General features: G+C 42.4%; 1 protein-coding gene across 1 annotated transcript in view; it reads right to left on the bottom strand.

The window, feature by feature from the left end:
* The window catches only part of WDR70 (WD repeat domain 70), a 114,859-nt gene that overhangs the window by 81,580 nt on the left and 16,858 nt on the right, over nt 1-16,421 (bottom strand). Inside the window, exons 6-9 of the mRNA XM_053407743.1 lie at nt 8,638-8,697; nt 6,728-6,861; nt 2,685-2,838; nt 1,446-1,522 (exon numbers count right to left, since the gene is read on the bottom strand). Coding sequence (XP_053263718.1) covers nt 1,446-1,522; nt 2,685-2,838; nt 6,728-6,861; nt 8,638-8,697 — 425 coding nt within the window. The remainder of the gene's footprint in view (nt 1-1,445; nt 1,523-2,684; nt 2,839-6,727; nt 6,862-8,637; nt 8,698-16,421) is intronic.

Below are 16,421 nucleotides of genomic sequence, written 5' to 3'. Positions count from 1 at the left end.
TTTTTTTGGGTGGAATCCAACGTAGTGCTAAGTCTTTCATTCTGTCAGAACAAGGACTTCTCCTAGAGCAATACCATGTTCTCCCCCTCTCCTCCCCCTATGAGTCCATTAAATCTGTTCTAGGGGTTCCCTCAACCCTCTGGAGCAGACCTGGGAATGGTGTGGGACATGCATAGATAGGAGGAATGGGGGGAGAAGTCCTGTTGTGCAAGTGGATATCCTTGCGCTACCAGGGCACAGCAGATGCTCTTTATATCTGAATTTTAAAAGAAGAGGTACTCCAAACACACTCAGTTTTGTTATTGACTTATAACAGTCACCTCAAACTTTTCCATCACTGTATTTTAGGTATTTAGCTTTTCAGAAATAGTGATTCCTGGACACAGGGCTGCCTCCTTCATTTTAATGGACAGAGCATCCTTTTGCACACTAGTAGTGGTACACACCACTGAAGCTAAACGAAGCCCTTGAGAACAGGGGAGTTCCATGTGTATATTGGAGCTAATATGGGGCTCTAGGTTGGGGAAACCATCTTTAAAAACACCCCCCCCCCCGAATTCTCTCCAGACATAACTGCAAAACATGGTTAAAATGAGCTTAAATATTATTTTAGCATTGTATTTAGTTGGCAAACCAGAATCCAACCCTCTTCGGGTTTTATGCTCCTCGAGTGAGGAGGAAAACAGGGACATGCAGGTACCTCTCCTTTGCACAACCACCCTCCATGCATTGGAAGCTGATTGCCTGCAACAGGAAACCTTCTCTACTTCAATTGACCTTCATTCATTCATTCATTCACACACACACACACACACACACACACACACACACACACCCCAAAAGGAAAGTGTTGGGAATAGGCAACAGAGAACAGAGGGGTGGGGTGAACAACTGAAGAGCACTTCAGAAAACAGGATTTTCAAACTATGATTTGGACTAATGGTTGGAATCAATAAACCATGGTTTTGAAATGATAAACCATGGTTTTAAGTTACGGCTCTCACACTGCTCCCATGAGCTCCTACATCACAGAAGCAAGGGCTAAGTGGGTGGAGAAACAAAGCAGAGAAAACCCGGCTTGGCCTACACATTTCTAATAATAATAATTTATTATTTATACCCTGCCCATCTGGTTGAGTTTCCCCAGCCACTCTGGGCGGCTTCAAATCAAGTGTTAAAAACAATACAGCATTAAATATTAAAAACTTCTAAACTCGAAGCTTGCCTTGATGCAATGTCTGAACTTTATAAGTTAAGGGCTACAATCTATGAGGAATTTTTAGGACGGCTTCAGAGTACAAATACTGATAATGCAGCTTAGACACCAGGTCTAGTTAATCCTTGACCTCTATAATAAATTCTGCCTAGTGAATGACTGAGTGGGAGGAATCCAGCACAGAAATAGAAAGCCAAAAGAGAAAGCAAAGTCTGGCAGCAACACTCACCCATCATTGGAACATGTCAAAAATTCCTCCTTTATTTTGGGATGCCAACATCCTGAATTCAGCATCGCTGTGTGTCCCTAGAAGAAGGGAAGCAAAGGTGTGCATATTAAAACTCCAGGCAGAATTATTTTTGTTGCCTTCCTTTCTTGACATTTCAGTTGGCAAGTACCAGGTACCCTCATTATTAAATACAATGATGTGTTCTGCAAACTGTTTCATCAACAGCCCACATCAAAGCTACAATACACAGGTATTTTACATTTAAGAGTTGTCAACTTTTCCGCCCCAAGCTGTACCTTCTTTCATCTCTGCTTATTCCATTTCAACATCTATATAAAGCACTACTACTAGACTAGTAGTAGTAGTATATATAAGTTACAGAAAGGTAATTTTTTGTTTTTAGTATATATAAATCACTACAACTATACAGGTGTCTCCCTGTTAACATGGGGGTTACGTTCCTGGGTGCCACGTGTATACGTGAAATCGTGTATAGTGGGGAACACCATCTAAAAAGCCTGTAAGACCCTCCAATTGCCTCCAAACCTCCTCCCTCAAACTTCAACTCTCCACAGGTCTCAAAGGTTGGTGCAAAGCCTCCTGGGATTGCTAGCCATTTTCCTGCTCTTTTCACGCCATTTTTGCAGTTTTCCTGCTCTTCTCAGGCTGTTTTTGCCCTTTTCACACCCTTTTGCAGTTGTTTGATTACAGTAGTAGCTCGGGTTCCAGACGCTTCAGGTTCCAGACTCCACTAACCCAGAAACATTACCTCGGGTTAAGAACTTTGCTTCAGGATGAGAACAGAAATCACATGGCGGTGGCGCAGCAGGCTCCATTAGCTAAAGTGGTGTCTTAGGTTAAGAACAGTTTCAGGTTAAGAACGGACCTCCAGAACGAATCAAGTTCTTAACGCGAGGTATCACTGTATTTCCTGGCAAATGTGCCAGGACTGTGTAACTAATCTGTATTTAGCTGGTTCCTCTTAATGCAGGAAAAGGGATACTTTTTCACCCCAGAGGCCTCATTCCCTTCTGGGGGCTGCATGCCAGTGGTGGGAGGGGTCAAAGGCACTAGTGAGTGGAGCAACAAACGTGCCCAGCAGAATGGTTTCCACATGCTCCTGCAAGTTCCTCACTATCCTTCATTCAGACGAGCAAGAAGCATTTCCTTAGCCTCCACTGAGAACAGGGAAATGGTATGGAAAGTCACACTGCTCAAGTTAAGCATTCTTTTGCTTACCTTGGTGTTTGCCATGTCTACGATGTACTGGTCTCCTTTTACACACTCCATTACAGGGAAGCCATCTCTGTCAAGGACTTTGGCTTGGGAGTTGCCCGCAACAACAAGAATGACATCCCCTGTGCTGCTGTACTGCAGAGACTTGATCTGGTGGCTGAAAAATTAAGGGATGACATTTCCAATAGCATTACTGTTTACACTGTGTCAGAGCACTGGAGGGCTGTGCTCGTTTTAGAAAACATAAAATGAAGTAATGTTTGCCACCACTTTTCTACCAGGAAATAGTACTTCATTGGAAAGCAACCCGCTAACAAAATAACCTGGATCATAAATGGTAAGATCTATCTACTTGAATGTAGCTACACTGACCGTAATCCAATGAATGTTTCCTGTGGAAGCTCCCAGCAGCCAAAGTTCCCCAAACTTCTTTCAAGTTGAATACTTTGAAGGAAAGAAGTTTGCTTTCTAAACTCAAACGAGCTTCCAGTGGGACTGAAGACTCTAGTACACATGTGAATCCCTGGATTTCAGCCAACAACAATATAAATCTATGCAATGCAATTAACACACACAATTAGAGCCGTGTTAATAGACATCTGCTGTTTAGTGAAGCCCACAGGATGATGGAAACCTAGTTGTGTATCCCTGTGGACAGTTAATTCACTCCCTAGCTTAACCCACCTGCATGTAGACAAGACTGGACCCCAAATTAACACAACAGCAATTCAAAGGGACGAGCAACAGCAAATGCATCATAAGCTGTGAGACCCAAAACCATATTAAAAAGCTAACCTGCAATCTCAATAACCATTTGTTTAGGCTCCTCTACCAACAGATGTCAAATTACATTTTATGTATGTCGCTATCACATTACTAATCCTCAATTGATGTCACAAAATATACACATTTCTTCTTCCCGGAATTGCAGGCTGACATTTGGGGCGGTATCCAATAAAGTAGTTCTGCTAGCACAAGGATTTCTGCTTGCTCAGCACAACTTACTCTCCCCTGTGCCCGTGCCGAAATCCGGGAGGAAACCCAGAAAAGATTTTTTTGGGGGGGAGGAAAGGGAGGGGAAGTTCATTTGTGCTGTGTACCACCCTTTGTGCCAATTCCTTCAAGAATGGCAGTCACTATTCTAGGCCAACTAACTGAAATCAAAATTGTTTTATCTTGGACTTGCTCCTAACAAGCATAATTAAAAAAGAACTTCCCAACAGTGATCCAACAAGACAAAGGCCATATCTCAATGGCAGAGCCCATGCTTTGCATGCAAAAAGGCCCAGGTTGCATTCTTGCTAGGCCTGAGAAAGACTACTAAGACTAAGAAAGAGATGTTGGGGATCCACTGACAGTCAGATGTTTTGAACCACAACCCCCTTTTTCCCCTTAACTATTGGCCACATTGGCTGGGGCTGATGGAAGCCACTCTCCACCTTGCATAAATTTAATTTGTGTGATCACAGCCAGTTGGCTGCCAAGTGAATAAAGCTGTGATTGTGCAAGTTAAATGCTTGCAAGTTGTGAGTCGACCGTAGCTTTTTAAACCCCCCCCCCAAAGCTATGTATAAAAATATATATTTTCATGCTTAATTCTACCCCCCTCACCAGTTTTCCAAACTTAAGAAAAATGTAGAATGAAGTCAGCTGGACTAGCCAAGTTTTGGTGCAGGATGCTACTCATCTTATACCCATCAGCCGAAATTAAAACCATTAAATCAAGATTTAATGTTGACATTAAGTACAGGCAATGCAAGCCCTAAAGGTCTCATATATTGCCATATTCATTTACTGAGCTTTCCCCTCTTGGAAGGCGCTCCTGCAGTGCTACCAAAGTGTTCTTTGGTTCAACAAGAAGTTTGAGGATTTGGTGTGAAAATGTTGCTAGAATAAAGTGATGGCAATCCACATTCCTCCACTACAATACTAGCACATGTGGCTCTGCTCTGGTATCATGAGGACTGTTTCACTAGTAAAGGTAAAGGGACCCCTGACCATTAGGTCCAGTCGTGGCCGACTCTGGGGTTGTGGCACTCATTTCGCTTTATTGGCCGAGGGAGCCAGCATACAGCTTTCGGGTCATGTGGCCAGCATGACTAAGCCGCTTCTGGCGAACCAGAGCAGCGCACAGAAACGCCGTTTACCTTCCCGCCGGAGTGGTACCTATTTATCTACTTGCACTTTGACGTGCTTTCGAACTGCTAGGTTGGCAGAAGCAGGGACCGAGCAATGGGAGCTCACCCCGTCACGGGGATTTGAACCACCGACCTTCTGATCGGCAAGCCCTAGGCTCTGTGGTTTAACTCACAGAGCCACCCGCGTCACTGTTTTACTACTTAAGTCCAAAGAGGGTCTTCCATCACACAACTGGGCAAAAAATATTTAAGTGTTCATTCAGAAACTTATGCAGAAGATGAAAGCAAGCCCCCAAATAGGGGTAGAGATCCTGCGGCCCTTCAGATGTTGCAGGATAACTCTTGCTATTGCTGACCATTGGGCATGGTCCGTACATCCTCACCTCCAGTACAGAAGAATGGAAATCCCTTGTAACAAGTATGGTACAGTGTCAGATGCAAAGTGGATGAGGAAGCAACCGTTCCTCTCCTGAAGATTATTTCCCAAACAAACCACGTCTTGCATGAAATACAAGCCTGTGCTACCAAGGGAACCACAAAAACCAAAAGCTTTCCCTTAAGGAAAAAAAATTGCAGGCGTATGAAAGAATCCTCCTAACTAGCTGGGCCATAGAAAAACCTCTAAATGCCCATGTAAAGGATCCCACAAATGAAAAGCACATGGTATGAACTTGCATCAGATTTATCAGAACTACTGCTGTTATAATTATTTCCCTTTTTTATAAAAATACTCAAGTAAATTCAGTGAGTTTGCTTACTCTTTTAGCTTAGGCCAAATATATATAAAAATTGACGAGTAAATAAAGCAGTAAGGATTTATAAGATCAGATCTACAGGTAAAAGGAGAGGCAATATGCACTCTGCCAAGCAGGGCTGTGTCTGAAATGTTTAGTAGCACTCAGGGTGGATTTCATATAAATCAAATCAATTTAAATTATGATTTAAATCACTCATCAGTAAGACTTGATTTAAATCATTTTTTTACAGAAAGACTCATTCTTGCTGGTATAATCTTAATATTTACAACCAGATGAAGGTTTCATTTTTTTGAATGATAAATTTTCAGAGTAGTTTTTACCGTTATATCAAAAATTACTGATTTGGTTATACTATTAGAAATACATAGACAGATAATTATGAAATAATTGTGAAGTTTACTAAGTTAACTGTTTATATTTGGACAACTTTTCTGCTGTACTTTATTGGAAGGAGAAAAATAATCATTTCCTTCTTAACAACAATTTAAAACAATTTATTTAACTAAAACAATAACATTATAGCATATGTATCCATGTTTAACTGATGTGGTTAGACATTTTTAAAAAAACAAAACTTAGTTTTAGCACACATGAAAAACTTAAAACAAATCCTTATTTCCTGATGAATAGTCTTTGGAGTAGAATGTAACTTAAATGGAAAACTATCTTTAGAACATTTTTTCCTCCAAAAGCATTTTATTTTAAAAATCTGATTTAAATACAAAAATCCGAATTAAATTTAAAAGAATCTGATTATATTTATATATATACATATACATATACATATACATATATATACATATACATATACATATATATATATATATATATATAAAAATTGATTTTTATCCACCCTGGTAGCGTTTCTTCAAACTTAGATCGGCAGCTATGAGAACTGCAACAAGTAATTTTTGAAAAGTTGTTCCAGACTCTACCACCAACCTAGTAGTAGTGATCAAATACAAGTTGCACCACCTCAGATTTTTGCACTGTGCTGCCCGAGGCAGATGGGAGTTGTAGTCCAACAACATCAAAAGGGCACCAGTTTGTTGAATACTGCTACACAGCGTTGCTATTAAGTTGTTCTAAGACAGGAGCATTGCTGATGTAAGTTGGGAGGGAGTTGGGAGAGAGAAACATCAGGATGTACCATTCACATGGTTGCAAAGATCGAAAAGCTTGAAGAGATGCATCCATTCCAGCAAAATCCCAAAATCTAACATCATAGTCGTAGCCTCCAGTTATCAAACGGGCACCCGAGGGATCCAGTCCTAAAGCAGAGACCTAGAAAGCAAAGCAAACAAACCATTACCTGAACATCCAAGGAGAGATCCATTTAGCTTTCAGGAGCCTTTCGATGTAATATTTTAAGTAAATGAAAGCTTGCATCAATTGCATATTTTAGAAAATGTCCTGCATGATTCATTCTCTCCTCCAGTGTGTGCAATCACGTATGTCTGAAATGGGGGGTTTATTCGTGTTTTTGATAGTTTCAATCCTGCATGATGGAGGAATTAAAGCTTCACTGGGGCCCTCTGAAGATCCCCGCAAAGCACCCCATAAATGCAGAAGATGGGATGGTACTCAGTTGCCCTTAAACGTACTGCAGAGTATTGAACACAATACAAAAAATTCTGGGGTGAGTTATCCTGTTATTTTCATTTGCTAAAAGAATGTGGCAGCTTTGATATTACAATACTCCTTAGGCCAGCACCATCCTGCCTCTTCCTTTTGTGACACAAAATGGCTTGCAAATTAGACGATTCCAAATGGAGCGCACTATATACTGAGTGCCACAGATGACAAAGCCACATTAGACAATCACTGCGTATACAGCTGAAGCAGCTGTAAACTGTAAGTACAGAAAACATGACACTTATAGTATCTCAGCTGATTATGTAACACTTTCCACTGCTCACCTACATGTCAAAACTGTCAGGAGAAAATTTATCCCTGCAGTTTCAGTGGGAAAACCACTCCTGTTACAGGCAAGGCAACTGGAAAATTAATTAGGTTTCTGGAAAGGATCTTCAACGTGGGAAATCTTTTCTGATATTTCTCAGCTGCACAGGAACACAGTCATCAACAGCTTAAATTCATTAGTTTGAAGAGACACAGATGGGAGTCTCAGCAAATGGACCCTACACGAGAGTCGGAGAGTTGGCTGAAGCAAACGGTGGTCCTTAAAACTTGCCCCTGGGTAGCAAATCATGGAGCAGGGTGCGTGGGGAGGTTAGCAGCCAATGGCACAGCAAACTTGGTTTGACTACCAAGCACAGTGTGAACTATTCACAAAAAGTATCCATCTATCTTCAATTAACATCCAATCTATTTTTTCCCCATCATGGAACCTAGGCCAATGTAGATGTGGTCTCCAGGAAGTCACATCACCCATCCAGGCCTGACCAGATCCCAAGTTGTAGAGTTTCCATGGGACGTGGGTGGCACTGTGGTCTAAACCACTGAGCTTCTTGGGCTTGCTGATCAGAAGGTTGGCGGTTCAAATCCCCACGACGGGGTGAGTTCCCACTGCTCTGTCCCAGCTCCTGCCAACATAGCAGTTCGAAAGCATGCCAGTGCGAGTAGATAAATAGGTACCGCTGTGGCGGGAAGGTAAACGGCATTTCCATGAGCTCTGGCTTCCGTCACGATGTTTCATTGCACCAGAAGCGGTTTAGTCCTGCTGGCCACATGACCCGGAAAGCTGTCTGTGGACAAACTCTGGCTCCCTCAGCCTGAAAGCGAGATGAGTGCGACACCCCATAGTCGCCTTTGACTGGACTTAACCATCCAGGGGTCCTTTACCTTTATCTGTAGAGTTCTCTCTCCAACAGAGGTGTGTCTTGCTTCTTCACTATACAGCTTTCACTATACAGCTTTCAGCAAGAAGCGTGTTTTCAGGGCCCACCCTATTCCTATGACTGTAACCTAATTTTCAATTGTTCTAACCTGCTCTGGGACCTCCTGATGAAGGGAGGGAAAATTAATTAATTATTACAATAATATTGATTATGTCAGCTGGTCAACATGGATGGACAACATAGATGCCAAGACACTTACTGTTTTTGTCCCATGATGCAGTGTAATTTCATGTGAGTCAGGAATCTTCTTGACAGGATCCTAAGGAAGATAATACCGTTAAGAAAAATATTTATGTATACACATCAAAGGTCTTCTGCACAATAAAGAACAAAACACATTACAAAACTTTTTTTTGGGGGGGGGATTCGAATTCTCATGGAATACTGAAGTGTACGCCTATACATGTCTACTCAAAGCTAAGATCCAATGAATTCAATTGGCTTACTCCCAGGTAAATAGGAACCGGCTTGCAGCCTCAGGTACATTTCCAATGCCTTTCAAAGTCATGATTGCCTTTCCCAGCTTCATAAATAATGAGTGCAGATTTTGGTGGATCTTTTATTTCAGGATTGTCGCAATTACCTATGATCAACATAAGTGTTTGTGCACATGTGTGTGAGAGAGAGATAAGAAAAGAAGTTTGGTTGTCTGGAGAGGTCACTTCCTGGTTCGTATGGAGAAGCTATTTTCAATGGAGCTCAGCAACAGGCAGCACTGGGGTGTTGAAATGTTGACATCCTATCCATTTTGCGCCCAGGGCAACTGACCCTGTGGCCCCCTCACACACTTCACCACTGCTTCAGTCAGGGGTCCGTTGCTAGTGAAATACAGCCCTTTCTCATATCTGTCCCTTATAAAAGCTCTACTTTCCACTTCCTTCACTAACAGCCCAATCCATCCAAACTGAACAAACAGCTCACTAGCACCTAACTAAAAAAGAACCCCTATTCACTCCCCACCAATCCAGACTGAGAAGCTCTTCCAGCCAAACACCTTTAGACATCTTCTGATTGGTGCTTTTTATCCAAACAGAACCTAAGCTTTCTCAATTCTCTCTTCTCCTCCATCTTGTCTCCTAATTCTTTGTGCTACCCCTCAGCAAGCCAGTCTTACAATCAATTACAACAAACCATGTCCACAACAAAAACAACATTTAACCAGCAAATTGGACTTTACCGTAGAATCAGCTCAAGTTTTTTTGCCTTCAAAAATGTGAGAGCCCACCTCCAGCCTGAAAGCAGCGCAGACCACTTCGTTCACCCGCATGCATACGCCCAGTATACTAATGTGAAGTTGTATGGCTGTGGTTGCTTGCCAACTGATGGCTACCAATAAGAATCTTCAAAAAGTACAGTGCCAGAGGAAACTCAGGTCAGCCTTCCCCAACGTGATGCCCTCCAGATATCTTGGACTATATCATCCCTAGCCAGCGTGATCATGACTGGAATTGATGGGAGTTGTAATCTGAAACATCTGCAAGGCACCATAATGGGGAAGGCAGGCCCAGGTGAACCCGGGGGAAAGTAAGAGGCAGGAAATAAGAACACACACAAGGATTTGAAAAGACGACAGGGCAAGAACGGTGGGTTATAAAACTTTATATAAATAAGTACAGAAAGCAAACATGACAGAAGAATGAGCTCTAAACAGGTGCCTTTGACTAGCTTGCCAATAGCTCCATGCACTTTTACAAGGCACTGTGAGGAGGCTGGAGCCAAAAGGAGCAAAGAAGCTCAAGTAAAAGACCTTTTAAGCTGTGCCAAGGATCAAATCCCATCATACAGATATCAAGCGACATCTGCAACTGCCACCTGCACGTCATAAAAAACAACAACCCCAAACATGCAAATTTATCCCTGGAATTCCAAGAGCAAGTTGCCTGAAGTACATTCTGGAGAGAGAGAACATTAGCTGCACAGTCCAAGGGATTCCGGAGTTTTAAACAAAACTGTTCAATCAAAACAAAAATTAAGATAACAACCTCCCAGGACATGGCTTGGCAAAACATCTCTTAATAACAGCCAAATATTTATGAAGAATCAGTGTGACCCGTTCCCTTTTAGTACCTCCAAAGTTCCTAAATTATAGAATATACTATAAATATCTCCATGCCCACCCAAAAAATGCCTATATATGAACAGAATTTCAGTTGCAAGTTGAGATGTATCCAAAAGGAGAATATATCGTGATCCCAAGGAAAACATTTAGGTAGTATATTTTAACGAGTGATGACTTCTGTGACAGAAGGTACTCTATTCCAGCAAGTGTTGCCATTAGCCTGACTAACTGTGGTAAGAACCTCTATTGAGGTCACTTATAATTTCACATGATCCTTCTATTTCCATTGTCCACATGAGGAGGCACAAGGAAGCACCAAGGTTTGCAGAAGTTGTTAAAAAAAACAAAAAACTTTCACTGAAAAATCAAACCCTGGAAATAGGGACCCCAAGGAGGACTGAGTATGCTTAGTGGCCACAGAATGCTGGCAGACTGTGGGCAGAGAACAGAACACAGTATCATAAGATGCAAGTCGGTAGAAAGGATGAGCATCTCCATGGCCTTGGCCTTTAACATCGAGCAACTGAGATGATTACAAACCTAGACAGCATCTTAAAAAGTAGAGACATCACCTTGCCAACAAAGGTCTGTATAGTAAAAGCTATGGTTTTCCCAGTAGTGATGTATGGAAGTGAGAGCTGGACCATAAAGAAGGCTGATTGCCGAAGAATTGATGCTTTTGAATTATGGTGCTGGAGGAGACTCTTGAGAGTCCCATGGACTGCAAGAAGATCAAACCTATCCATTCTGAAGGAAATCAGCCCTGAGTGCTCACTGGAAGGGCAGATCCTGAAGCTGAGGCTCCAATACTTTGGCCACCTCATGAGAAGAGAAGACTCCCTGGAAAAGATCCTGATGTTGGGAAAGACTGAGGGCACAAGGAGAAGGGGACGACAGAGGACGAGATGGTTGGACAGTGTTCTCGAAGCCACCAGCATGAGTTTGACTAAACTGCGGGAGGCAGTGGAAGACAGAAGTGCCTGGTGTGCTCTGGTCCATGGGGTCACGAAGAGTCGGACACGAGTAAACAACTAAACAACAACAACAACTGAGTTATTAAGAGAAGGGTTAGATCAGCCACTCTTGTCCAATGCTTCTGCTGGAATTCCAACAGAGGGCACATCAAAACACACTGACTATACAGTATTAGCCAAACCAACTAATACAGTGGCAGAAGTCACAACCAGAAGCCACAACCAGGTCACATCTCACTGATCATATACCTCACATGCCAGATATAGAGAGAGATGCATACAATGAAGGACTGGGGGGTTTACAAATATCTATCACATTTTAGTGGTCTGGTTAAGACATAGCAATCCACCTTAGTTGACTGTTACAGCGTCTGTACGAGCCCTGGGCTGGCACATAAGACTACTGAAGCTACTGTTCCTGAAAAAGGGACACGGGTGGCGCTGTGGTCTAAACCACTGAGCCTCTTGGGCTTGCTGATCAGAAGGTTGGTGGTTTGAATCCCCGCAATGGGGTGAGCTTCCATTGCTCTGTACCAGCTCCTGCCAACCTAGCAGTTCAAAAGCACACCAGTGCAAGTAGATAAATAGGTACCGCTGCGGTGGGAAGGTAAACAGTGTTTCCATGCGCTCTGGTTTCCGTCACGGTGTTCCACTGTGCCAGAAGTGGTTTAGTCATGCTGACAAACGCCAGCTCCCTCGGCCTGAAAGTGAGATGAGCACCACAACCCCATAGTCACCTTTGACTGGACTTAACTGTCCAGGGGTCCTTTACCTTTTTACTGTTCCTGAATAGTAACAAACCATGGTTTGCTGCTGTGTTTTAACTGAGGAAATGTATCACTGATTTCCATTCTTAGTGAAGAAAATCCAGAGATAGAAAGCTCTAACACATGGCTGTCCAGAAATTGCTTAATAACCTACAAAGCGGAGCTCATTACTCCTCTAGGTAATTTAATTCTTTGTTGAACTGATCTCACTGTTACCAATGCTCTACTAATGTTCACCTATAATCTACCATCCTGAAACTTGATATCCTGGAATGTTTTATTTTACTTATTAATTTGTATACCACTGTTCATTTGAACTATGGTTGGAGCCACCTCTCATTTTCCAAGTTTGGACACACCCACAAACCATGGTTTGCCACAATCCAGGAACAGATACTTTTGATCTCTTATTCCCATGAAGCCGAATAAGATCGCATAAGCCAGAGGATCACACCAACTTGTTCATGTAAGAAACTGAGCATACATTATTGCTATGTGCGAACAAGCCCAAGAAAGTGTCTACATCCAGTCACCAAAAGAAAATGATCCAACCCCACTTGCAACAGACTTGTAATTTTCCTAATATGATGTTGATTGGGGCTGAATAGCAGCACCCATCTGTCAAATTTAGCCCAAAAGCCTAGATTCTAATAAGGATCTGGCCTCTGGAGTCAAAAAGGCTCTGACGCAAAGGCAAGCTTTGAACATACCAGCAATCGTAACCAGACTGTTTTTGTTTGCCATTCTAAATAACTGGCACTGTACCACCTAATTTCTTGCTAACCCCATTAACTTATATTAAATTATGTTTCGGGGTGGACATCAAAAATAAAATCTAATTTAAAATGCTTTCAGTCTGTACTACGGTACTGCAGTGATCAATGCTTTATATAATTCCAAGGCTAATAACCATTCTTCTCCGCTTTATCAGACACAGCTGATGCATGATCACAAATAGAACTTCCTGCTAAAACTGATCAAAGCCTGGAAAACAAAACAATTAAGCTGTGTTTAAGCACAGGAGCAAGGGAAGGAGCAAACTGCTGAGGCATTAATATGAATTCCTAGAGCTAGGAGAGTATAAGCCGCAAGCCAATAGCGATAGACAGCTATTAACTAAACCAGGTATCCTCAAACTCAGCCCCCCAGATGTTTTGGGACTACAACTCCCATCATCCCTAGCTAACAGGACCAGTGGTCAGGGATGATGGGAATTGTAGTCCCAAAACATCTGGAGGGCTGAGTTTGGGGATGCCTGAACTAAACCAAAAGGTAGGAAGGAAGATGTGGTCAAAGACCAAGCTGAAATTATTGCTTTGGGGCCACTGCTGCTCCTGATTCCCTCCTATATGCTAAACAAGAAACAGACCAAAGGTTATCTGTAAGCTATTTCCGCAAATTAAAAGGGGGCGATTCACACACTTTTATCAGATAGAAGTAAGTTAGCCTGAATGGCAATGGACTAATTCTCACAAACAGAAGGTAACAGTAATGGAAGGAAGGGGAAAGTACATGCGCCCAAGGGCTCTTGGTGACTTGTTTTGCTCCGGACAATCTATGAGCTGTAATCAGAGTTTGTTCTTGGTTTACCACTGGTGGTTTGTCGGAGGAGACAAACCAAAAGCCTGGGTTCAGACACAACCCTAAGCCAAACTATGCCTTAGCCTCGGGTAGTATGGCAACAGCAGCAGTACTGGGGAAAGAGCACAGCACTCTTTGCTCTGGGAATCCACACATTCGCTTGTTCATGCAAAACCATGGTTTAGCGTGGCATTACATGCATACAGGTTCAGTACTGTAAAATTCTGCTCCACCGTTTATCAGGGACACTTAAAAAAAAACCCTAAAAAACGCAAAAGGTTTCTAATTAATCTACCCAATTACGCATTCCAGCCCTGACAGAAACTAGCGACAGAAATACATTTCAGTTCATCAAGTAAGATATCAGAGCTAAGTGGAAAGATTTCAATGGCAAATTCACAAAACCTCTCTCAGGTATTTTTAAACCCTTGGAAAAACGCCTGACATACTGCAGGAAGGAAGGAAGGGCAATTTCATGTGGAGCATGCACAGCTGGTTCCAATCCTATTACTGTTTTGATTAGTAATTCTCCCATGCCACCCATAAATTGCCTTCAAAACATTAATATTTAACCCACATTACGAACAGCCGTATAACAGCACATTTCTATGTAATGGGATATGACAAAATAAATGGCTAGATGACCAGCATTGTCTGTACAGAAGGGAAATATTGTTATAGACTTGTGAGGCCCAAGCTTCACACAAAAAACTCTTTAAGGCTGCAATCCTTTCGTACAGGGATGGGAAACCATTCGCTTCTGGCTAATCTACTGGGCGTGGGGACATGCAAAAGTGGAGAAAGCAACACATTTCAACGTTACCTTTGTACAGTAAGATAGCTTCCACACATAATAATGATAATAATAATAACAACAATAATAAATTTTATTTATATCCCACCCTCCCCGGCCAAGTTCGGGCTCAGGGAGGCTAACACCAAATATATAATACATTAAAAACACAAAATCAAACAACTGATTAAAACACAGCTCAAAATCACAGTAAAATCAAAATAAAATTAAGTGGCCAACCCACGAATCACAGCCATGAAGGTTGTTGTTGTTGTTTAGTTGTTTAGTCGTGTCCAACTCTTCATGACCCCATGGACCAGAGCACGCCAGGCACTCCTGTCTTCTACTGCCTCCCGCAGTTTGGTCAGGCTCATGTTTGTAGCTTCGAGAACACTGTCCCACCATCTCGTCCTCTGTTGTCCCCTTCTCCTTGTGCCCTCCATCTTTCCCAACATCAGGGTCTTTTCCAGGGAGTCTTCTCTTCTCATGAGGTGGCCAAAGTATTGGAGCCTCAGCTTCAGGATCTGTCCTTCCAGTGAGCACTCAGGGCTGATTTCCTTCAGAATGGAGAGGTTTGATCTTCTTGCAGTCCATGGGACTCTCAAGAGTCTCCTCCAGCACCGTAATTCAAAAGCATCAATTCTTTGGCGATCAGCCTTCTTGATGGTCCAGCTCTCACTTCCATACATCACTACTGGGAAAACCATGACTTTAACTATACGGACCTTTGTTGGCAAGGTGATGTCATGCCATGAAGGTAGGAATATTAAATATTCGCCAGGCCCACACCTGTGCTGGTCCCATATGGGCCGATAGAAAGCACACACCCCTCTCCATCCTGCACCCAAGAAGCAAGCAGAATTATCAGAGTTCAAGGACACATTCCAGCCACGCAAAAACACTCAAGGAGGTTGAAAAGCAGGACTAGAAGGGAAATGGTGTGGTCTGGGAAAAGTGCAGAGGGCCAGACAGAGATGCCTATGACCCTCTGGCCTGAGGTTCCAGATTCTCATTTATTTCCATCAGTGATGTTATAGGGGTTGACACCAAATGATTTCTGCCTATTTGCATTATGGAAATCCATAATTTCATGTTATAAATTTCATTTGCCCAGTGGAACTTGCAGTTTTTCTTAAACATTTTTAAAAACAGGTATCTCTCCGAGTGGAGCAAAATTAATTGGGAATAATTGCTGTTCAAATATTGCTATATTTTAATCTGTAGGTAAGTAATTAGTTTAGCAGTTCGAAAGCAGGTCAAAGTGCAAGTAGATAAATAAGTACCGCTCTGGCGGGAGGGTAAATGGCGTTTTCGTGCACTGCTCTGGTTTCGCCAGAAGTAGCTTAGTCATGCTGGCCACATGACCCGGGAAAACTGCCTGCGGACAAATGTCGGCTCCCTCGGCCAGTAAAGCATGATGAGCGCCACAACCCCAGAGTCGTTCGCAACTGGACTTAACTATCAGGAGTCCTTTACCTTTACCTTTTTAAGCAATTAGACATATTAGTTATGCCATAAGCATAATTATTCTGTTATTTGTTTATTCCTCCAATACCCACTTTTCCTTTGAAGAACTCAAAATCCCATATCTGGATAGCCTACTTTACATTTATAGCACTTTAGAGTGTTTAAAGCACCAATGGGGAACTTGTGACTTTCCAGATGTTGTTCAACTTCAACTCTAATCAGCATGGCCAATGGTCAGTGATGACAGCAGCTGTAGTCCAACATCTGGAGGACCACAAGTTTCCCATCCCTCCTCTAAAACTACTCAAAAACATCACCTCAGCGATGCTTACAACAGCCTTG

Source organism: Podarcis raffonei, chromosome 11 (assembly GCF_027172205.1).
Source record: "Podarcis raffonei isolate rPodRaf1 chromosome 11, rPodRaf1.pri, whole genome shotgun sequence".
Taxonomy (NCBI): domain Eukaryota; kingdom Metazoa; phylum Chordata; class Lepidosauria; order Squamata; family Lacertidae; genus Podarcis; species Podarcis raffonei.
Note: the sequence above shows the minus strand (reverse complement) of the source record. Positions and strands in the feature narration are given on the sequence as shown.